The sequence below is a fragment of the Vespa velutina genome, chromosome 1 (assembly GCF_912470025.1).
Source record: "Vespa velutina chromosome 1, iVesVel2.1, whole genome shotgun sequence".
Taxonomy (NCBI): Eukaryota; Metazoa; Arthropoda; class Insecta; order Hymenoptera; family Vespidae; genus Vespa; species Vespa velutina.
The window spans coordinates 16,620,464-16,644,128 of NC_062188.1; the positions used below are offsets into that span (position 1 = coordinate 16,620,464).

Here is a 23,665-nt window from a genome sequence, read left to right on the forward strand (position 1 = left end):
GCTTCTTGAAATTGATATGCTAAGCAGATAATCATAATGATAATGATAATAATAATAATAATAATAATAATAATAATAATGATAATAATAATAATAATAATAATAATAATAATAATAAATGTACCAGTTCATTGTGCAACGTAAATGTATATGACGTGATAATTATCTTTTATAAGAAGACACATACTCGAATAAAAATTATAATTGTTTAGATCGAAGATAATCTTCTCGAAGATCCGATTTTCAAATTTATTTATTGAAAATAAAAAAGTAAATGCGTTAAATCATAAAGATCAATAGTTGCAACTTTCACAAATGAATTAATTAACGGGATACGTAAATATTGATTATTGAAAAAACGTCATCGAGATTGTATTTTAATCTACATTTCACGCAATATCTCGAATCGAAAGGTATTCGCAGCTGTTAATGAAAACATTAAATAAACACCGTATTCGTATATAAATTTGTTTCAAACATCGATTCGACTTATTGTATCGGTTTGATTTTGATAGAGAGATCTACCGATCGTCCAGAGAAAAAATAAAAACTAATGTAAAAATGGCAAGTAGAAATTTTCCAATCGTTGTTTGCCTTTTGGCAGCTGCCATCGGCGCTGGTAAGTGATCAAGAAAGATTTAGTAAAAGAAAAAGAAAATATATATATAAATATATATATATATATTTTTTTTCTTTTTTCTTTTTCTTTTTGTAATTTTAACACAAATTTAAAAATTCTTTTTTCTAATGAAACATACTTTTGTCCATCAGTACACGGTGAGGCACCTGAAGCTTTAATCGGCGCTTCAATCGCTAAAGATAACGAATTTCCATACTTGGTATCCATCAGATTGAATAATTACTTACACTGTGGTGGTGCTATCATTGATGAATATCATATCCTTACCGCCGCTCATTGTATTGTACCTTTATTAAGCAAAAAACCTGGTGAGGTAACCATTGTTACTGGTACGAATAATCTTTACTCTGGCGGTCAACTTTACAAACCAAAATTATACATCGCTCATCCTGACTATGACTCCGATATAGCTTGGGTAAATGACATCGGTGTAATCAAGGTAAGTTGAATAATGAATTTGAACACGAACAGAATTAAATATTTCTATGTCGATATCTCTTTCACATTTTAAAACATACTTGACGTAATAATTTGTTTTATTTAATCTATAGAAATTTATGATATAAATATAAAAGATTTTTCTTAATACTTTATATTTGAAAAATATCATACATATGGATTATTCTTGAAAAATTTTCTTTCACTTTTTCATTCATTCTTTCTCGATTTTGTTGTCTTCTCTCATTCTCCCTTCGAATTTTTAATATCTAAAAATCATTTATTTCTATTTCTTATAGCTTTCCAGCGCAATTCAATTCAGTGATCGCGTAAAACCTATTGCTCTTCCAAACACAATGCCACCAGTTAACGTTCAGGCTTTGATCGGTGCTTGGGGTGCAACATCTTCTCCACCAAGGAACATCTCTCCTTTACTTAGAACACTGAAACTCAAATTATTGTCTCAAAAGGAATGTCAGCGCTATTTCAAAAACACAGTTATCCATTCGAATCAAATCTGTACTCTGGTTCAAAAGAACGTTGGCACGTGTTCAGTAAGTATTGATAATTCATCGAATTACATTGAAACGTTTCATTCTTAATTATTGAATTTTAATCGAATATTTGTTATCTTTAGGGTGACAGTGGCAGTCCATTGGCCTACAATAATTATATAATCGGTGTCGTCTCCGGTGGAATACCTTGCGCCTTAGGAATCCCTGACATCTTTACTAACGTTTACAGTCATCTTAGCTTTATCTCAGATGCCTTGTCTCGTTAAATTGAATTTAATAGTTTCCCTTTTACGAACAAACTGATGATTTTACGATTTATTTTTATGATTACATGTTCAATAAATATTTTCATCGATATGTTTAATCCTTTTCTTCGACCTTATTTAATATTTTTAATATCTCTCATAATACCTCCTTTTCCTATCTTTATTTAAATCAATAATACAAATTACATCGATAACTCGATACAATTGTATTTATAATATTTCTTAAAATAAATTTTTTTAAATATTTAGAATTTTTAAACTTCTTAAAATATTTATTTAATATTAATTATCGAATTGCCATTTATTTAAATAATTATTTAATATTAATGATTGAATTGTCATTAAATATAATTAAAAAGAAGTAATATTAGAAGTGATAATAATGATTAATAATGTATCGTTTAATGTCGCATTCGTTTCGATTGGAAAAAAAAGAAAAAAAAAAAAAAAAATGCGTTAAATCTCGATTATTCATTTTTTAATATATTCTTTATACATCAACAAATAATAAGGGTAAATATTAAATTCGATCGAAACAGCTTTATTTGAATGATCAAAAATTATATGAAAACTGTACACATATCGACGATAAGCATGTTATCTCAAAAGTGTTCGTATTGATACTTAATTAATCTGCATATAATTACAGATAAAAATATCCGTAATTCTTATGTCTACATTCTAAATGAATCGATAGACAGACTAATTGAAATATTCTAAGTTGATAATATTTGACAACATTCGATCGAATATTTCTAATTTGTGTATTTTTCATCAAGTTTATAATACTTGTCATATATGTATATTACAATATAATTAACGCTTTTATTGTATTTACTTACTTTGTATTATTACATTATCATACTGAATAAAAATAAAAATCACTTTTTCAATAGATATATATATATATATATATATTTATTTATTTATTTATTTATTTATTCTTTTTATTTATTTAATAATATTTGCCAAAAAATTTACAAGTATCTCGAGAAAATATGTAACATTATTCCAAGTCGACGTGATCAATCATTGAATCATTTTTTTCTTACGAACATGTTTGAGAAATTAAGGATAAAAATTATTATAAACAAGAAATTTGACAAAAAAAATTGTTTAAAGATTTTATATAATTTCAAAATTAGACGGTTTATTAATTTAGCATGGCATTTCTAATAAAGGCGACGTGAGACGAGACTTTGGTAAAGACATCAGGTACTCCGACAGCACAAGGAATAACCCAAGAAACAATACCAGCGAGTTGGCCGTCGTAAGTAAGTGGGCCACCACTGTCACCCTGTGAATAAAAAAGAAAAAAAAAAAAGACAAGTGTTAATAATTATCAATTTTACAATTAAGAAATGTCAATTTTGATTGAATTACTTAAATGAATTTTCCTCACCTGGCAAGCACCAATTCCTTTGTGATTAAGTGCACAAATATGACTTTGATAGATCGTTAGCGAGTGTTGTTTTTGGCAAACGTTATTATTTGTAGAATACATGTTGGCCTTTAATAATACATTAGAAATTGGACCGTTCGCATAAATTTTACCCCATCCACTCAAATGAAGTAAACTATTGTCTGGTATTTCCGTCTCGAGCAATGGAATAGGCTTCTGATAGATGTTGAAATTTATAGGTTCTTCAAGCTGCAAAGATAAATTATTGTTAAAAAAAAAAAAAAATTGTTAAAAAGAAAAAACGTTTGCTTAATATATTATCAGATGAAAAAAATTTTAAGCATCGATGAATTCTTTTAATAAATAATTCGTACTTACCGCAAGAACAGCTACGTCGTTGATCCAAGAAGTTTGCGATGTACCTATGTATCTGGGATGAACAGTAACAGATGCGATATTGTGAGTTTGACCACTATTACCAAGATAAATAGTTCCAGTTACAATGGTATAGTAAGGATTGGGAATATTAACCCAATTATTAACACAATGAGCTGCAGTAACGACGTGTCTCGAAGAAATGATACTTCCACCGCATATATGATTTCCATTCACTCTGAGGGAAACTTGATAGGGAAATTCACCAATGGCTGCACGACTGCCTCCTACTATACGTTCGGGTGCTTCGGCGCATGCTTCTAAACAAACAAATGGAAATTTTCAACGATGATCAACGTTGAGGTATTTCAAGAAAAAAAAAACAAAAAAAAAACAAAAAAAAAGAAACAAAAAAATGACGATAATACAGTATTAAATAATTATGATCCAATTCATCGTGAGACATTATTCTTGAAATGAAATTTCTACTCTTCTGTTAATTCGAATTTTCTTCTTTTCCTTTTTTTTTTTTTTTTCTTTTTTCTTTTCTTTTCTTTTACCTCTAGCAAGAACACCAAGCACGAAAAGAGCCAGATATGACATTCTAAAACGATCCATGTTGACAGTTCCAATGATTTGACAATGAATGGAATGAAGAAGAATCTCTTCTTATATATATATATATATATATACATACTTGCATAAATACATACTTGTAAATTGGTACTTATCATCGTCCTTGATTTACAGCTGCTTTTCTTTCCTAAAATAAACAAATCCATAAAAGGGAATACGTGCGTTATCATTATTTTAGTCTTTGTTATCATTGATTAGATATTATAGATTATAAAAAGCCCAATTATCCATATTAAAAAGGAATAATATCAGAAATGATTGAATTTTGAGGTGATATCAGCTTCACTGATTTTTGTTAAAATATTAATTCAATTTTTGCGCACGAGTTTAATCGTGAGATAAATCAAAATGATGTCATAGAAATCATTGATACGCGAGAATTCGACAATTACATATTTGTTTATACTATCGATTTCATTTTCGCCATCTTACATTTTCGATAGGTCTTTTTTATGTATTTAATTCTACTTTCATTCGATATTTGTTAATCTATCTGAGTATAAAAAAAAGAAATAATGTTATAGAAAGAAGTTATCGCAAATCGTCTTAGATTTTAAAATCTTCCTATGTTTATTTATACATTTTTTTTTTATTAAATTTTATTAAAAATTATACGTGACGCAATTTAGTCTCATACTATCGATCGATCGAGTTATCCAAAAGGAAAGAAAACTAAAGTCTTAATTAATGGCGTCTGTGTGCTCTATGACGTCATCTGCTTCAGTGTCCTCCGTTTGAAATATGTTTTTGAAATAAGTGGGTCAAATAGAGAATTACGAACATAGATTACATTATCTTCCTTTTATAGTAATAAAAAAAAAAACCATTTTATAGAATTCAAATGATATTTCGTGTTTGAGTGATATTTGTCTAAAAAAAAAAAAAAAAAAAAAAAAAAAAAGATAAACTTCGTTCGGTCTCGTAAAAAAATGTAATTTTTCCATTTATTTTATACTTTACAAAGGTACAGACACACACGCAGACGCTATATTATATTATATAAAAGTGTTCTTATACAATTCTCCTGGTAAAAAAGAATTAAAAAAAAAAAAAAAAAAAAAAAAAACAGAAAAAAGAAAAAAGGATAGAGTGAACAAAAGTATCGAGCCATCTTCTTTTTTGGTTTTTTTTTTGTCTTTTTTGTTTCCTTTTTTTTTTTTTTTTAAAGAGGGTCGAAATTCATCCTTCTCCGTTATCCCTCCGACTTGGCAAGCTTTAGCACAGGCGCCCTTACGTCGTGTGACGTAACCAGAGAAAGTATTATCAAGGGTAGTCGTGAGATTACCTCGTGTACTGTGCATGCGGGTCAGTGGAGCACAGGCGTCGCGACGCCACGCGTCGACGGAGCTCTGTCTCCTCTCGTTTTTATCTCTTACTTTTGATTAAAAAAAAAAACGTCACGAAAACAAGGAAGGAAGAATCTAAGAAGGAAATTCATGAAAGGCTGAACTATCTCGAAGGATATGGCACTCGTTAGATGTTGTCTAGAAGCTGAGGTACCTGAAATCTTTGGATCACTTGTGCAAAAGTGCACCGATCCAGGTTGTAAGTACATTATTTGTTCGTTTGCATCCACGAAATAATCTTCGTTCGAAGTGAATATGATTTTAAGATAAATATGTCATACAGAATGAATCACGAGAAACATAACACCGTTCAATATGATTTATAATGAAAAAGATTTTTTCAAGAAAATTTCATAAAACATTATCGTATTAAAGTGACAAAGAAGTTAGAATTTATTCCGTTTCTTATGGTTCAACCTGTATAATCTATGTGGACTTTCAAATATACATTTAAACTATGTGTGTGTGTATGTGTGTGTTGTGTGTGTATGTGTGCGTTGTGTGTATGTGTGTATTTAACTAATATAAACACGTTATATGTGATTCTGCATGCATAAATACGCTCTATATTGACGTTAATTGAATTAGTAATATACTAATATAAGTAAATTTAATATTAATATACAATAGATATATGTGTATATAAAAAGTATATCTATTTATATTTATATTTATACGTTCTGATATAATATATTCATAAATCTATTCCTTTCTATCTGTCTTTTTTAATGAAAAATTAAAACGTTTCATTATCATTATCTTATTTGACAATCTAATTTAAAATATGAATGACATTTTATTCCTTTCTCTCTCTCTCTCTCTCTCTCTCTCTCTTTCTTTCGCAATAACGTGTCGTTATTATTATAAAAGAGAATGAAATTTAAAAACGTGTTCCATGTTTTTTTACGGTAATTATCGTTCGAACGTCAATGGAATTGTAAATTATAACACCAACGCGTTTATGTCTATACGTTTGTGTGTATATATAATCAAGTGTCGAAACTTTTTTGATGAAAGAGCTGTATATAGGTCAATGAAATGGAATTTTATATAAACTATCTTCAATGTTAAAAATATGTCATCATCAATAGAATGTACACAGCTATGACGCAAAATAATTTTCATTCTTTCCAATATGTTCAAATGTCTTGATACGTACGACGATTTCTAAACGTGTGTAATCATCGATTAATCGTGTCTGTACTTAGTTCCACACATCAGTCTTCAATAACAATTAAGAATACTTTCTTGACATTGAGCATATCTTATCGGAGTATCAATAAAAAAAAAAAAAAAAAAAAGAAGAAGATAGAACGATATTATCTTATTATCGTTTATCGTTTTATTCGTATAAATTAATGATAAACGTATTGAAAATGCAAAACGTCGATCATTATTTTGAGTAAACAAGTAGATAATAAAATTATTCGAATATATATACATATATATATATATATATATATATATATATATATTGTTTAATAAAAAAAATTGAAAGATACTACTTGACATAAATAATTTCTAAGTAGAAAAAATTAAGTCGAATTTTTTCAAAGCTTTGACATTGAAAATTATAATCATATTTTTTTCAATGATAACTTTTAATATTTACCTTGATTTCTACTATTATCTTAAGAAAAACGTTCGTATTATCTTTCAACGGCAGACCATTTTCTATTCACGATATTATTGATCGTTTCTGCAAGGATGACCAATCCGTCTTAAGTAGCGTTCAAACTATGTGCGCGTGCTATTATTGATTTCCGAAGACTTACATCGACGTGGTAAAATTCTCATGGCTATTTCAAAGTCTAAAAACATCCTTTATATCGTTGAATATCTATGTGTATACGTAAGTACGTACACAAATATCTATCATATATAATATAAAATTACATTTACATTTTATTATCAAATCCGTAAAAATTATACGTTAATGCCATTGTTTATATTTTATCACAAACAATACCAAGATTTTCATGTCCGCTAAGACGATAATTAATTTATTCATCATAAATCTACTTAGCGATATCATTAATTCTCAATGAGATCTTGTTAATGTTTAATTCATGACGTTTCATCGTCCGTTCTATTACTATTTGCATATAAACGTTTTCTCTCTCTCTCTCTCTCTCTCTCTCTCTCTCTCTCTCTCTCTTTCTCTCTCTCTTTCTCTCTCTCTCTCTTATTCTTTCTCGATACTATTCTAATACCTTTTAATACGTTCCATCTCCAATTATTCGATTCTAATCATATTATTCTAAGAAACTTTGAATAATATGATTACTCATTCAGAAAAAAAAAAAAAAAGAAAAAAGAATATCCGAATAAATACTATGTTATTCAAAATTTTTTTCATTCATGAGAATTAGAATAATCCTGCCATCGAACGATCGTTGCACAAACTGCAATTACGATGTTGAGGTTAGCTCTGGCAGTAAAGAAAAAAGGAAAGAAAAGAAAAGAAATTATCACACAACAATGCATATTATAATATTTTCTAAACAATTAAACAAGCTACGTGTTGTTAATATTACGTTCATTATCATTTGTTATAATTAAAATCAGGTTTAATAACAACAATCGATAAAGAAGATCGCTGAACGTAATGTCTGATACATATTTTCCTGATTGAATCAAAAATTGTAACTTGTTGGTAATACAGTACACTAGGAAAATAAATTATTTCTCTTTCTCTCTTTTCCATCTCGCAATTTGACCCGACCGATAACGTCGTAGAAATCGAAGAACGTTCGTACTGAATGCGTACAAACTATTCTCGTCAAAATGTTTGGTGAATACTGCAGTTACACGATTATTGTCATTCATTTTTATTTCTATCATTTTTAAGAATTCTCCAATTCGATCGTGTCACATTGTAAATTTATTTAATATACGTTATAAATATACTTTATCTAATGAAAATTCTCTCTTATTTTTATTAGGTTGCTGCTGGTGTTGTTCCGCGTTACGCCCAAGGTACAAGAGATTAGTTGACAATATTTTTCCTGTCAACCCACAGGTACTTCATTTTCTTTAATTAATTTTTTACTCGTTAATACAATTACGTGATCTTTTTATATTATAATATTTAAATATATCAGATATTAATTATTAAGACATTTATTGATATTTTACAATTTAATGTCATATAAATATATATATATATATACATATATCTATCTGTTCTGTGCAAAGTATATCTATTGGTTGCTATAACTATAGTCATAAGCCAAAAAATAATCAATATGGATATCAAAGTATATAAATCATTGCTATGATGTTAAATGAAAATATTTTATAATGTAGGATGGCCTGGTTAAAAATAACATGGAAAAATTGACATTTTATTCATTGAGCAGTCCTGAAAAATTAGACAGAATAGGGGAATACTTGTTTCAAAGAGCTTCCAGAGATATATACAGGTAAGTATTATATAACTCTTAAGATATGTGTGTCAGCATTTTGAAAAAAATTAATGTATATTCTTTATTCCCTGTCATTATCTTTCTTATGTCATTTTTAATTGTTATTTATATATATATATATATTAATGGAACATTTTGTAACTGATTGGAAAAAAGAAAAATACTGACAACTTGTTATTTATGTACATCAAATGAATAAAAAATCTTTTAACAGGAGGAGAAATGGATTTGTGGTTATTGCCATGGAAGCTATGGATCAACTCTTAGTTGCATGTCATGCTCAAACTCTTAATCTGTTTGTTGAAAGTTTTTTAAAAATGGTCCAAAAATTACTGGAATCAACAGATCCTCAATTACAGATTCTAGCAACTCAATCTGTAAGTAAACATTACTGTGCAAATAATTAAAACAGAAAGATATGTATACTAATCAGTAAACTAAATATTTCTTTATAGTTTTTCTTTTATACATGTATAAATATATATATATATATATATATATATATATATAGACACACACATACACATGTAATTGCTAATGATATCGTTTTGGTTTTATTATGTTTATTTGTAATATGAATGAATTATATGTTTTAATTCAGTTGAACAAAGTCCTGGCTTCTTCCAGTTTGTCAGATTTGCCAACATCGAAGAAGACACGCCGTCTTATCACACACGTTACGATTTCTTTGTATCAAAATACTCTGCAATGTGCCACTCCAACCACGACGACCCCACTATTCGCAAACAAATCAGACTCGCTGGAATTCAAGGGTTGCAGGTATAATTTTATATATATATATATATATATATATATATATATATATATATATATATATATATGTATGTATTGATCTATATTTGTGATCGATATAATTAATTAAAATTATTTACACATAGGGTGTTGTAAGAAAAACTCTTTCTGATGACTTAGTCGAGAACATTTGGGAACCCGTTCATATGGATAAAATTGTACCTTCATTATTATATAATATGCAAAATACAAGGTCAGTGAAAATCAAATGAAAAAGATTATATTTATATTTCATAAATATATCATTACATAGATACGCCAATAAAGAAGATGCAACACCAGAATGTCCAACCGAGGAAAGATCTGATCCACCACAATTTGCAGAAACTTGTATGCGAGAACTCGTTGGCCGAGCTTCATTCGGTCACATTAGATGTGTTATTAGACCTGTCTTAAGGTACAATACATTTTTTTTTTTTTTTTTTTTTATAAATAAAGCGATTATTAAATAAACATCCGAATAAATTATAATAACAATTTTTTTTCAGACATTTGGATAATCACCAACTATGGGTTCCCAATTATTTTGCTATTCATATTTTTAGAATAATAATGTTCTCTATACAGGTCGGTTAAATATTAAAATATAATGTGTAACCAAAAGTTTTCTTTTTTTGTGATTTTATTTTTAACATAAACTTTTACTTCCAGTCACAATATTCTTATACAGTTGTCGAAGCTTTAATGACTCATCTTGATGATCATTCAAAGTCATCTCCGAAAATACGAACGAGCATTGCCGATACATTGTCAAAAATTATTTCTATAGCTGCGGGAGAGAGTGTTGGTAAGATCTAGATATTAATAATTTATCTATGTAAAAAAAATATCTGAAGTATTTAATTGTTGTATATATATATTTATTTATTTAAGGTCCTTCTGTTTTGGAGATCATCAACTCGTTATTATCTCATTTACGTGTTAGTGTAACGAGAAATCAATCATCGACCAATGATGAACAATTATATCAAGAAGCTCTTATTAATGCTCTTGGAGAATTTGCTAATCATCTTCCAGATTATCAAAAGATTGAAATAATGATGTTCATAATGAGTAAAGTTCCTTATAACCAAACAGATCGTATTATTTCTGTTGGTAAGGGAGACGTTCTACTCCAAAGTATTCTTTTAAAATCTCTCTTGAAGGTAAATTATATTCATATTTTTAAATATTTTTTATAAAAATCTCAATAAAAATTATTAATTTATATGCGGAATAACGTTATTATAGGTCGGTACAAAATATAAAACGATTCATTTAAATACAACGTTCCCACCAAGTTTCTTAGAACCATTGCTTAGAATGTCCCTGGCAGCAGACGCTGAAATGAGACTCTTAGTACAAAAAATATTTCACACGTTAATCGACAGACATAATAATATTGCAAAACTTGCAAAGCCCAAGTAAGTTGAGTTAATTAAGATCTGTGTAAATATCAGCATAGTCAACAAATGATATTTCTATAAATATTTTATTTTATTTGGCAGCGTGAACGTTGCCGAACTCGATCTGATAATCGAAAAATCGTCCAGACCGGACGTTATATTTATTCGAAAACATGGACCTGAAATTTATCTAGCACTTTATGAATCATTAGAATTAACAAGCAATACTGTTGAAAATGTGGAATCCATATATACTACTTTAGCTTTACTAGTCGTAGAACTTGCTTCGGAGGATACTATTCTAGAGCTATTAAGATTAGTTTTAAGTCTTCAAGATTTAGCACTAACAAGCGGCCAAATAAGTGTTACATTGAAATTCAATTTACATGCTATTGTAATTAGTCTACTTGTTTTAATATCTTACGTTTGCAATATTACTTCTCTTATGGATTATGCACAAAAGGTATATATTACAATATAAATCTAGATAATAAGATTATAATGACACATTATTAGAATCAATAATTTATAAAAAAAAAAATTTATAAAAAAGGTCGTTGAAGGTCGCCGAAAGGAAGCCCCACATTTATTACCTAATTTACAATCTCAGTATGAAAGTAATTTAACTCCAAGATTAGCAGCTACATTATTAGTAGATCAAACTGTAGTAAGTGAATGTCTGAAAGGTGCTGGGCTGGATAGTGGAAAACTCCAACAAGGATCTGGCTATAGTAGTACTTCTTTACAACATAGGTAACATAATATTAATTATTTTTCTTTTATATTTGATTTATATTTTACATATATAACGTATATATGTCCTTTTGAAAGGCATTCCTGGGTTGATAGCGCAGGACGAAATTCATTGGCAGATATTAACTCTGGTACTGGAGAATTAGATAGTGGAGGTTCATCTCCAGGCGTTCAAAAGGTACATTTTTAATTAATTATAATAATTATCATTGACAATACTAATGTCATTTATTCCTTTGTTAGAAACTACCTGGCGAAGAGTTAACATTTGAAAGCATGAAAAGAATTTTGACAGAAAATAATAACAATAATGTAATAGAAGAGGAAAAACGAATCCAACTTTCACAATTCTTCCGAAGTGCACCATTCCAAGATCTTGTGTCTATAACACAACCAAAGGTATTGAAAACTAATTGTTTTAACTAAAATGTATTAATATAAATGCACAACAAAATCGTATTAACTATGTATGATTATAGCATGACGTTTTACAAAGTAAATTGTCGGAAATATTTAATACATTGACGGTTGATCCACGCAATATAATACCAGGAGGACCGCAAACAGATGCCAAACCTAGTCAAACACCAGCTTATGAAATACATTTTCCAGAATTATTTGTTTACTAGAGAAAAGTAAGCGTATACATACATATATATGCACACATATACATAATATATATATATAATATATATATTATATATATATATATATATATAAATATGCTTCTCTTATTCTGTCATAAAGGTAATGTTATTATCACTCATGGAAGTCAATTATAATTAACAATATTTATTTACATTATCGTACTGCAATGCATACGCATATATGTATAATTTCTGATATATAATATTTTTATATACAAGAATATTTTTATGACTTGAATGTGACATCAATTTATTTATCTGTTCCAAGATATGGGATAATATATTTTAGTAATCGATATTATTTAATATGTTATGTTTTTTCATTGTCTCACAAACGTTGTTATTTAGAATAGTAGCTAAAATTTGATATTGACCTAGTATGGGAATAGAATTTAATCAGATATTTCTCTTCTATAGATATTTATTTGCAGCACATATTGTAAAACATTAGTAGTGTAGAATGTAAAACACTAAGTACAAGTGCCATGTTGGCACATATTAATAGTCCTTGTGTATTTATTGTCACTGTGTATGTAGCATAAAACAAATTGAAAAATGAAAGAAACCAAATTTTGTCTGATCTATAAAATAAAGTAATTATTTTATGTTGTATTGTACAATTGTATTTGTTTTTGTATAAGTTAAAAAAATATTTAACTTAAAAAAATATAATAAAAAATGAACTTTTAAGAATCAATAAAAGAACAATAAAATTAAGAAATTACTTTTAAAAATGTACTACGACATTCAATATATCCATACCACCTAACCCAAGAGAATTACGTTAATTATATTCAGTAAGTTTAATTTTTTATTGAATTTTAAAATGTAAATATTTAAGACTATTACATCGTTGGTACAATTACACTTCGTGTGATATTGAAAATTTTTGTACAAAATACGCAGATGATTATTTACCAAATGCTAAGTAAGTGGAATGAACACAGATTGTATTTTTCAAATGTTTTAAGGTTAAATTATTCAATCGCTCATTGCAGGAACATCTTTAAGCAAACTACGCAAGTTAAGTATTATCATTTAAAAAGATAATTAAATATTGACTTAATATAATTCCATAATTCATATCGTGAATGTAATTTGTTTTTATTTTCATTTCTTTATTCTGTCCTCCTTCCATTAACATTTCTAAGGTAAATTATGATCAGAAAGAGATAGTTCTTTTTTTTTTCTAAAGATATGAGCGACTGAATTATTGTGTACAAAGTGCCGTCTGTACAATGACTACTTAAAGTAATAAATTTCAAAGCGTTTTCTTAGTTTCCAGATATTTAGGTGTTTGGTCGGTACAAATAGACTCTGTAGAGTATTCTAAGGCTCCACTTTCAGCAGCTCCACATCGAAGATAAGAACAGAATTTGGTGGAATAGTGTGTCTTTGTCAAGGTTAATATAAATAAATATTTATAAATAAACAATGCACAATAATACTATAATAGTGAAATAAACATTTCATAAAAAGAAAACAAAAATAAATAAATAATTCTAATATACTACAAGTTTATATTATATTTATCTTTGTATTAAAGGATATACTCCTGGATGTCCTCGACTACCATAAGCAAAGTCTGGTGAACATGTTAGCCTAGCACGTTCTCCAACACACATTTGAGCCACACCTTGATCCCAACCTTTAATTACCTCTCCTCTCCCAATTCTAAATTTAAATGGTTTTCCACGGTCCCTGCTAGAGTCAAATACCTTTCCATTGTTCAAGGTACCTATGATATAATTTAAATCATATTACAATTGAATAAATCACTTAATAGATAAGTACATATCCTCTATATGATATAAAACATTCATAAGAAAGATATATAATTATTAGATAAATTTAATAGGTATATAATTAAAATCAAGCTGATATTTATCAAGGAAATAAGAAAAAAAAAATTATTCCCTATAATGTGATTAATGATGTGTAAAAATTAAAACAATGCTATCGCAAAAAGTAATATAATTTAAATGTATACTTATAAATTATACATACATATGCACCTACGCGCGAGCGCACACATGCACGCATATAAATTAATAAGAAAATATGATTTATATGGAGGTTAACTCATAAATTATAATACCTGTGTAATGAACGACTACAGTTTGCCCTGTTTTGGGATAAGTTTGACCTGCAAATGTAAATAAATATTATATTTCAAAAATATATATATATAGACAATGGATATTATTAATTCAAGTAGATGACTCGCATAAAAGTATTCCAACAACGACGTTCACTGTTAGTTTGATCATTGATCCCAGAGAATAAAAAAAGAAAATTGGGAAAAATAGCTTTTATCGAAAAATATGCAGATGGATGGTCATTTACGAAAAACGTGTTTACGAGTATTCTAAATTGAGATATATTGAAAAGGAATAATGTAGATAGAATTTCTACAATTCAATAGATTAGGAAAGAAAATGTAGGTAAGAAATAAGAAATCAAAAGAATAATTACCATCACCAGGAGAAAGAACCTCGACATCCACGCCCATGATTGCCTTCTTTTCACTATGGAATTACTTAACTTCTTCAATAAAGGTCTACCTAAAATCCGTTAGAGCTAAGAGAATCGTCAAGACCTGCCAGCAGAAATCGCATAAACGTGCTTTCCGCTACCTTAAGAGACGATTGGAGACGATCCTAAGCCAATGCCACTTGCTGAAAAATAAGGTCTCCTTAGAAACCCCTGGATACCTCTACACTAGGAAAGAAATATCAATTGTTAAAATCGCCGATAGAGGCGCTACTATCGCGCTACTTCCTCTTGAACTATTGTGATCGATGGTAACATTTCCTGGCGCAACATTTCAATTTTCTATATCCTTGCTTTTTCTTATATATATATATACATGTGTGTGTGTGTGTGTGTGTGTGTGTACATATAAAAAAATTAAAATCGGATTAATTAAAGAATATCTTATATTAACAGATCTTTTATTATTTTATTCTTTTACAATATTCTCTTATATATGAATATATATATATATATATATATTTATTATATATATATTTATTATATATATGTATATATATATATATATTTTATATCATGTACTTAGATCACAAGAATGTATCACAAAATAAAGATAATATTCCGAAGAAGTCGAGACATATATTTTATCGATATAAATAAAAATTATTAAAATTCTTTTATTCCTATTAAAAACATTTTAAGATAAAAATATAATGTTACAGAACTAGAATAATAAAGTATAAAATTAAAAATATAGAATGTAAATATTACAATACAGCGAGGAGTAAAATTAGATCTTTTGAATTATTTAAATATTTTAAGTACCCATTAATGATAACAAAATACTTATAAATATTATGCACCATGGAAGAAAGCTTTTACGATAATGATACAAGTACATGTATATAAATGTACTTATACATTTGTATCAAATATAAATATATTACGAAAAATATACAAATTAAATATAGCTTATCATTTCTGATTTAATTTCAATAAAAAAAAAAATATATCAAATATATTCTTAAACATAACTTATAATGATAACACCTTTATATACCCGTATATTGAAAGAATGATAGAAACACCTATAAACCTGTGATTTCTAAGAAGTATTATAGTATACTATAAAAGTATATTGGAAAATGGAACACATATAAAATTATATATTATTTTGATGGACTCTCTTTAAGGCCTCCAATTTAAACATGAATTTCACATTCAATTATACCAACACTGATATTTTTGTTTTTATATAGATATGACTTCTTGAAAGATTTTCATCTTCAAAACAAGAAAAATTTGTTTCTATTCTAGTAAGAGACTAGTAATTATATTAAATTATAAGAAGTACACATTTTATCTTATAGTAACATGTATGGATGATATTCAAAAAGATTCAATTGAATACTTTTCTAAAACCTATGATTTGTGTGTCTTCTTTGGAGAAAAAATTCTTTCTAACAAGGCCCGTGTGATACTTCCTGGTATCGGTTGATGTTCCTTTATTAAACTTTCTACAGCTGTAGCGACCTAAATATTATAAGATGGAAACATTTCTGCTATACTTAATATACTAGGAAACTAATCTCTTTTATAAGATAAACTTAAACTTAAAATATATTTAAATCTATTAAGTTATTTACCTTTTTTTGTAATTGTTCAGGTGTAAGATTCTCATCATAAGGAATTGGTTTACCTACATATGTTATCATTTTTACAGGAAAACCACCATAAATTGGAACAACAGGGAATCTTGTTGCTGCATATATACGTAATAATATTCTACGACTCCAAGTTACTGTTCTAAATGCCTCTCTAATATTTCTTGTGAATATTGGGATTATGTTCTACAATGTAATATAAATATTATCATCTAATAAAATTAATATTTAAATATTAATTATATCATATAATATCACTTTATACATACCACTTTAGCATCTAATGCAACTTTTGCAAAACCTATTCTTTTTTTCCATAAAAGTTTATAATAAGAATCTCCAAATTGTGCTTCATAAACACCTCCTGGTAAAATAGCAAGTAAATTTTCTTCTTTCAAAATGGATGAGCATGTCTGAATTGTACCAGGTAATACACGCAAGACATCGGAGATAATAGACCAACCCGGAATTTTAAAAAGGAAACGATCTGCTACTGTGTAGATTAGTTTTGAATTATATATTAATACTTTCGAGATAAAATAGTAGACATCAACGGGTATTGTTCCATGGTAAAATATTAATAATGCTGCTTCAGATTTTGGTATATTTTCAAGACCTACAACTTCATACCCTGAAAAAAAAAGAAAAGACATGTATATTCCAATGACATTGAAATTATGACAGATTGTCTCAATGTAGTTATTATTACGAACAATATTATTACTAATGATCGTATATTTATATACTTCTAGAAAAATTATTATATTCATATTTTTACTAATTCAATTTTAGAAATTAAATATATTATACAAATCATACCATGCCAAATCCATCCGTGTGCATCCCAAACAGCAGCAGCTACAGATTGAGCTGCAATTTTCCAATCAGTTCCATAAGCAGCTTGAATTCTTCCTCTGTAAAATGAATAGTTAATCTAACAAAACAATTGTTTAAAAAAGTTAAAATCAAATAAAACAAATATATCATGTGTAATAAATGATAAATAAATTATTTGAGTATACTAACCTGTGTAATCGGTATATGTATAATATTAAAGCAGTTAAATATAATAGAAAAACAATTATAAGTGGAAGTAAAAATGTTATAAGTAATGGCATTAAAAGCCAGGACAGCCATAGTGTAAAATCCACATCAATGTATTTAACTAAAAATTAAAAAGAACAAGTATATGTCATTTTTATAGTAATATTAGAATATATTTTTATAAATTTACGATACATTCTTACATATGTTATAAAAAAAAAAAAAAAAAACAAAAAAACAAAAAAAAAAGCAAGGAAATACTACTTCATTTACAATAAATTTAAAAATACTATTCTAATAACAAAATATAAAAATAATATAAATTATATATTACCCATAATATCTTGTATTGTTTGTTGTATGTCGAAAGTTATAAAATACATGTTTTCTTTTTATAAATATAAACAATAAAAATAATTATTTCTTAAAAAAAAATTTCACTAATTAACTTTTATACACATATGCATTATCCTTTTAAAACTGTACAATAATAAAACATATGTTCCAGTATTTGTTTTGGAGACTAATAATTAAATATTTACATATTTAATTAAAAGTTCATACGCACTGATTATGCACTGATAATTATTATATGCTAAATCATAAAATTTAAGAGGAATGATTGTTACTTTCACTTTTTTAAAAATTCCTACGGTAATTCAAATGCATTATTATACGTTTTTTTTTTAATAAATAAATAATACGATATACGCGTAATATACGCATGGAAATATACATATACATATATATATGTGTTTATATAAATATACAGATTATATGTATATATATATATATATATATATATAATCTACTATCGTAACTACTATCTATGTTATCACTACATCGATGAAAATCAAATTTTGTTTCTTAGTGATTACGAAGTTGGCAAACTACAAGTAGGGAATTTCTTGTTTTTAAAACAGTAACTTTGGAATTGTTGTTCTAGAGATGATTTAATGTTGATGAAAAAGATTGTGTAGAAAAGATACGTTTACACTTGTGTATCATTCTCTCTTTTAGAGAGCGCCACAGTTTAGAATTAAATTCATATTTGTTTATTAATCAACACCGGCAGATGTCGTTCTTGATCATTTATAGACCAATCAAAGCAATCTTTTTTGAGCGCCATTATTACAAGATTGTAGGAATAGAAAAATTTTGACTACGATTATCTTTCATCAGAAAACATCATATTTATTATTGATTATTATATTTAATATAAGCATAAACAACATACATATACACGATATATATTTTATATGTGCTTATAATAGGCTTATAATAGAAAAGATTTTATTAATGTATGGAATGTTAGATATAATCAAATTAATATATAAATAAAATTCATTCTAATCACAATATCCTAATCACAATAATTAGGATTTTGATATATTTTCATTGATTAAATCACCTATTATTTTACCCATTATTTTGTCATGACATAAGACAAAAGAATGAGGCAAGTTATGCTCACAGAGATTCGTTTCTACATTAGGATGTTTAGCTTTCATGTTTTCATAATAACTCATTCGGGTCCACCGATCTTTTACACTATAATAAAGCCAAAGCTTATTTGCATGTTGAGCAATGATATTATCATCAAGTTCTTTTACTTTTTTGATTTCCTCATCAGCAAGTCTAAACACTTTTTTAAGTATATGAGGTTGCAAAAATAGAATCACTGCATTAATAGATTTAGCAGGAATACCATAAAATATACCAAATACACGTAATAAAAATACTTTGAAATAATAAGGAAACAATGTGAAAAACCAAGAAAAATAAATCAATAAGTTGGCCATGTTAAAGATCTGTAAAAAATTTGCTGTTAAATTGCATTTCTATAAAGTAATTTTAAATTAGTAGCAAATAAACTTACAATGTTTGTTAAAAAACGTCCATTTGGTGTATCTGCCATATTTTCAATCGTAGGAAAAAGTAAATAACACTTTTCTACCTTCTTAGAGATATCCTCATCTTTTAGCAAATTTAATATAAACCAACTTCCAATAGAATGACCTACCAGATATATTTTTGCATCACTTGGAACATATTTTCTTATGAATTGTATCTATGTAATATAAAGCATCACATCTTTTAATTCATTTTTAATAACTTATTAAGTAAAAATTAAAAAAAGAGAAAGAATAATTAACCTTATGTTCTATTTGTGCAGTCAAACCATAGTATTTATCCCATTCCTTATCACTAGGCATATTTATTGCTAAATCTTTAGGTGGTTGCACATGGCCAGCATGTCCAATGACCCAAACTGGTGTTTTAGGAGGCAGTTTGGAGTTAAGAGACTTAATGAAATCTTTATAGAATTGTGGAATACCTGGATTCCCAGGAATAACAATCACCACATTCTTTTTATCATCTTGCTGGAAACTTTCTCCAACCCATTTGCCTTCAGTTATTATTTGGGTTTGAACATTGTTCAAGAGAACCAAACCTTCCTGCATGATTTTTTCTGATTTGGAAACAAATTTTGTAAAACATTAATTAATAAGATTAATTTAAAAATAATATACATATTTATGTTCAACATTTTTTTGGAAACAAATTCATACTATGAGATAATTGTAAATTATAAATCTACAACCACATCAACAATAGAAATAAAATAATTATATATCATAAACAATAGAATGCAAAGTAATGATGAATAATATAAAGCTCATTTAATAATAAATCAAATAAATAATAAAGCTTATAACTCTTACCGATTTACAGAAAGATAAAAGAGTTTGTAACCGTCAAATACGAATACTGGGTATATTTACATAAAACTTACTACGCTGTTCAAGTTATACCAACGATTAAAAGTTAACAAGAGGTTACTTGGATAAGATAGACTTTATCGATTGTCGTTAAAGTAAAATCGACGTAAAGTGTACCTTAAACATAAAAGTGTAAAAAGAAAAAAAAATAATTTTATATTTGCATATTGAAAAATTATGATTGTATTATATGAGAAAAAAGCAATCATGAACATGTGCCGAAATAGCTCAGTTGGGAGAGCGTTAGACTGAAGATCTAAATGTCCCCGGTTCAATCCCGGGTTTCGGCAAGGAATATTTTTTTTTTTGTATCTCATTTTAATAATCAACATGAAAAGAAATTCATTTGTCAAAAGTTTAGGATTCAAAGTAATATTTTTTTCTTAGATATTTTTTTTACTAACTCGATCAATAAAAAAATTTATCATTATTATAATTTGATGTAACAGATAAACATTATTTGAACGTGAGTATCATGTGCCGAAATAGCTCAGTTGGGAGAGCGTTAGACTGAAGATCTAAATGTCCCCGGTTCAATCCCGGGTTTCGGCAGGGAATTTTTTTTTCGTTATTTCCACTATTTCCTTATTAAATAAATGTAGAAATTATTTTTGTTATTATTTTTGTTTTATTACAATTTATCACAACATTAAATTATATCATAACGATAATTCAAAACTACGAAATAATTCGATTATGTAAGTAAATAATCACATTGAACATCACGAAAATATGAAATTACAATGAAACAAGCGATACTTTTAGATCGATCTCGATAAAACGTACAGTATGTATCAGATACATAAAAATCGATAAGTTATCGCACTTACAATGATCTCACGTTTCGATTTCTAACATATGTATATATGTGTACTAGAGATTCTATGTAACGATCGGTCTGTTGAAATTTTTTCCCAGAAGTATCAAACATATAGATCTGAAAATTGTGAGATAAAGAATGAAGAAAAGAAGAGATAAAAAAGAAAGAAACAAAAAAGAGGAACAAAAGGAAAAAAGAAACAAATGGAATTAATGAAATTCTACGTATGAACGAAATGGAATAGTAGATAAATAAAAACGTCGTATCAGAACGATATTGCTTTGAATTGATAAGGAATAAGAAGAGGTTAGAAAAATCGTACACGATCGTAAGTACATAAGAAAAGTTCCTTTTCTTCTTACAATTAAATATAATTTACATGGTTTATCGTTTAAATCTTGATACGATAGGAGGAAGATATTAAGACACAAGTTTTAAGTGCAGTTATTTCTATCAGGAATGCAAAAGTGAATATCACAGACAGTAAGCGCCATTTTGGTAACTAGTCTTGCGGCTCTTTTATTCTACATTATCTCGGTAGTTGTACGTTGTACATACAACGCCGCGTGTGGTATTAGCAATGGAACGGTAGCAGCTGAGAAAGCGGTCGGTAGATGGTTAGACGTAGAGGAGGAGTAAGAGGAGGGAAGCAAGCAAGCAAGCAAGCAAGCAAGCAAGCAAGCAAGCAAGCAAGCAAGCAAGCAAGCAAGCAAGCAAGCTAGCAAGCAAGCGCAAGCAAGTCAGCCAGCAAGCAAGCAAGCAAGCAAGCAAGGAAGAAAGCACGCTAGCAAGCAAGCTAGTAAGCGAGCGAGTGAGTGAGTGAGTGAGCAAACGAGCGAGCGAGCGAGCGAGCAAGCAAGCAAGCAAGCAAGCAAGCAAGCAACGACGTTCCACCGACAGTACCGCGCTTGAAAGATGGCGGAGGGTAATTCGAAAGCGCGCGTTATATAGTCGCTCGTTGAACGCGCATGCGCAATGACAGTAACTCGCGTGGCCGCGATGGTGTCGATGGGCGTGGCCAATTCGCCAACGAACTTGCACCGGCTGGCACTGTGTTGCTCCCTGCAAAAAACCACACGGAATACGACGTCACTGGTTTCGCCGTTCTCTCTCTCTCTCTCTCTCTCTCTCTCTCTCCCTCTCTCTCTCTCTCTCTCTCTCTCTCTCTCTCTATCTATCTGTCTATCTATCTATCTATCTCTTTCTCTCTCTCTCTTTCTCTTGACTGGAGGGAAAGTAATGCATTTTTTTAGAAAATGAGAGATAGAAAAAGTACCGAGGGTGTAACTAATACGATCAACCAATACTTCTCTCTATCCTGTCATTCATGAGCGATATCGAGAAATTTTTTTCGATACTTAAATAGATAAATAAATAAATTCCGATATTTTCGAAAATATCGGCAGATATTTTCCTTTAATTACCTGGAAATCTTATAGTAGAAAATTCATATAGTAGATATATAATCTTTGGATAATTTTGAGAGACAGTAAAAGACGTTACAATAAGATATTAAATGGAATATATCGAGTTGAAAATTGAATTTACTTTTGTAATACAATTACTTAGCGATGGAACATAGCGGTTTTAAAATTTCTTATTGAAATATAAATAGGACCAAATAATTAGGATACATTTCTTCGATAAAGCTACGAATAAATCTGAAAAATGTATTTGTCTTCGAAGTAGGTAGATTTACTGGAAGAATGAAAACGACGTAGAAAAAGAAGTTTAGGTAGATGGTCGTAAAGATATCATGGATAAATACGTTTGAGGTCCCTTTTGTCGAAAAGTACATGGTTTCGAGGTTCGACCGAACGGCAGGGGTGGGGTGGAGGATGGTCAGCGGTCATATCTTTATGAAAAGATTTGACCGAAAATCGTACAGCTAGTACCACACCACTTAGTAACACCTGCCATTGCGTTCTATTCAAACGAAAAACGACTTAATGGTCGGCCGTTTTCGTTTCTTATATCACTTTTCTACGTAAAAATAAAAATCCCAATGTCCTGTCATTGTACAGCGACCGCTTATCTTTTATTACATTGTACCTAAATACTTACCAGGGAATAGTTTTAAGTTTCGTTCAAACATGCTATATTATATTTCTTAAGATAATGGATAATACGAGCAATCTTATATTTTTCATTTGGAAAAAGTATTATCTCGGTTGGTGATGGCGATCGAAGGTCATGATTCAAACGGTGGTTATAAAA

General features: G+C 28.3%; 6 protein-coding genes and 2 non-coding genes across 10 annotated transcripts; 4 read left to right on the top strand and 4 right to left on the bottom strand.

Moving 5' to 3' along the window:
- Positions 1 to 504: 504 nt before the first annotated feature.
- Positions 505 to 1,955, top strand: LOC124947623 (chymotrypsin-2-like). Its single transcript, XM_047490042.1, has 4 exons — positions 505 to 619; positions 772 to 1,079; positions 1,378 to 1,632; positions 1,716 to 1,955. Exons 1-4 carry the CDS (start codon positions 562 to 564, stop codon positions 1,857 to 1,859), a joined length of 765 nt encoding a protein of 254 aa, XP_047345998.1. The 5' UTR covers positions 505 to 561; the 3' UTR covers positions 1,860 to 1,955.
- Positions 1,956 to 2,816: 861 nt separating this feature from the next.
- On the bottom strand, positions 2,817 to 4,263 carry LOC124948029 (chymotrypsin-1-like). The gene is made up of 4 exons (XM_047491059.1): positions 4,197 to 4,263; positions 3,640 to 3,956; positions 3,262 to 3,510; positions 2,817 to 3,156 (listed from the first exon to the last, which is right to left on the bottom strand). The coding sequence occupies exons 1-4, from the start codon at positions 4,252 to 4,254 to the stop codon at positions 3,013 to 3,015; spliced, it is 768 nt and encodes a 255-aa protein (XP_047347015.1). The 5' UTR covers positions 4,255 to 4,263; the 3' UTR covers positions 2,817 to 3,012.
- Positions 4,264 to 5,568: 1,305 nt separating this feature from the next.
- On the top strand, positions 5,569 to 13,261 carry LOC124948021 (protein EFR3 homolog cmp44E). The gene is made up of 16 exons (XM_047491047.1): positions 5,569 to 5,817; positions 8,564 to 8,640; positions 8,928 to 9,043; positions 9,261 to 9,423; positions 9,674 to 9,826; positions 9,946 to 10,052; positions 10,113 to 10,256; positions 10,348 to 10,426; positions 10,511 to 10,646; positions 10,733 to 11,004; positions 11,090 to 11,262; positions 11,347 to 11,707; positions 11,798 to 11,997; positions 12,076 to 12,175; positions 12,241 to 12,396; positions 12,477 to 13,261. Exons 1-16 carry the CDS (start codon positions 5,736 to 5,738, stop codon positions 12,624 to 12,626), a joined length of 2,469 nt encoding a protein of 822 aa, XP_047347003.1. The 5' UTR covers positions 5,569 to 5,735; the 3' UTR covers positions 12,627 to 13,261.
- A 171-nt stretch (positions 13,262 to 13,432) lies between these two features.
- On the bottom strand, positions 13,433 to 15,347 carry LOC124948037 (peptidyl-prolyl cis-trans isomerase Fkbp12). 3 transcript variants are annotated; one of them, XM_047491090.1, is made up of 5 exons: positions 15,281 to 15,338; positions 15,120 to 15,208; positions 14,743 to 14,790; positions 14,196 to 14,382; positions 13,433 to 14,031 (listed from the first exon to the last, which is right to left on the bottom strand). In XM_047491090.1, exons 2-5 carry the CDS (start codon positions 15,154 to 15,156, stop codon positions 13,974 to 13,976), a joined length of 330 nt encoding a protein of 109 aa, XP_047347046.1. In that variant the 5' UTR covers positions 15,157 to 15,208; positions 15,281 to 15,338; the 3' UTR covers positions 13,433 to 13,973. The 3 variants fall into 3 exon arrangements, with proteins under 3 accessions (XP_047347046.1, XP_047347037.1, XP_047347028.1); XM_047491081.1 differs by having other exon boundaries at positions 15,120 to 15,224; positions 15,281 to 15,295; XM_047491072.1 differs by having other exon boundaries at positions 15,120 to 15,347.
- Positions 15,348 to 15,773: 426 nt separating this feature from the next.
- LOC124950474 (transmembrane protein 68) lies at positions 15,774 to 18,583 on the bottom strand. Its single transcript, XM_047497219.1, has 6 exons — positions 18,180 to 18,583; positions 17,828 to 17,966; positions 17,621 to 17,735; positions 17,071 to 17,432; positions 16,784 to 16,987; positions 15,774 to 16,670 (listed from the first exon to the last, which is right to left on the bottom strand). The coding sequence occupies exons 2-6, from the start codon at positions 17,936 to 17,938 to the stop codon at positions 16,560 to 16,562; spliced, it is 903 nt and encodes a 300-aa protein (XP_047353175.1). The 5' UTR covers positions 17,939 to 17,966; positions 18,180 to 18,583; the 3' UTR covers positions 15,774 to 16,559.
- Positions 18,584 to 19,090: 507 nt separating this feature from the next.
- LOC124950466 (lipid droplet-associated hydrolase) lies at positions 19,091 to 20,780 on the bottom strand. Its single transcript, XM_047497209.1, has 4 exons — positions 20,572 to 20,780; positions 20,002 to 20,318; positions 19,725 to 19,916; positions 19,091 to 19,656 (listed from the first exon to the last, which is right to left on the bottom strand). Exons 2-4 carry the CDS (start codon positions 20,308 to 20,310, stop codon positions 19,222 to 19,224), a joined length of 936 nt encoding a protein of 311 aa, XP_047353165.1. The 5' UTR covers positions 20,311 to 20,318; positions 20,572 to 20,780; the 3' UTR covers positions 19,091 to 19,221.
- A 65-nt stretch (positions 20,781 to 20,845) lies between these two features.
- Positions 20,846 to 20,918, top strand: Trnaf-gaa. The gene has a single exon. It is a non-coding gene; the product is annotated as a tRNA-Phe (tRNA).
- A 189-nt stretch (positions 20,919 to 21,107) lies between these two features.
- Trnaf-gaa lies at positions 21,108 to 21,180 on the top strand. The gene has a single exon. It is a non-coding gene; the product is annotated as a tRNA-Phe (tRNA).
- Positions 21,181 to 23,665: the final 2,485 nt, after the last annotated feature.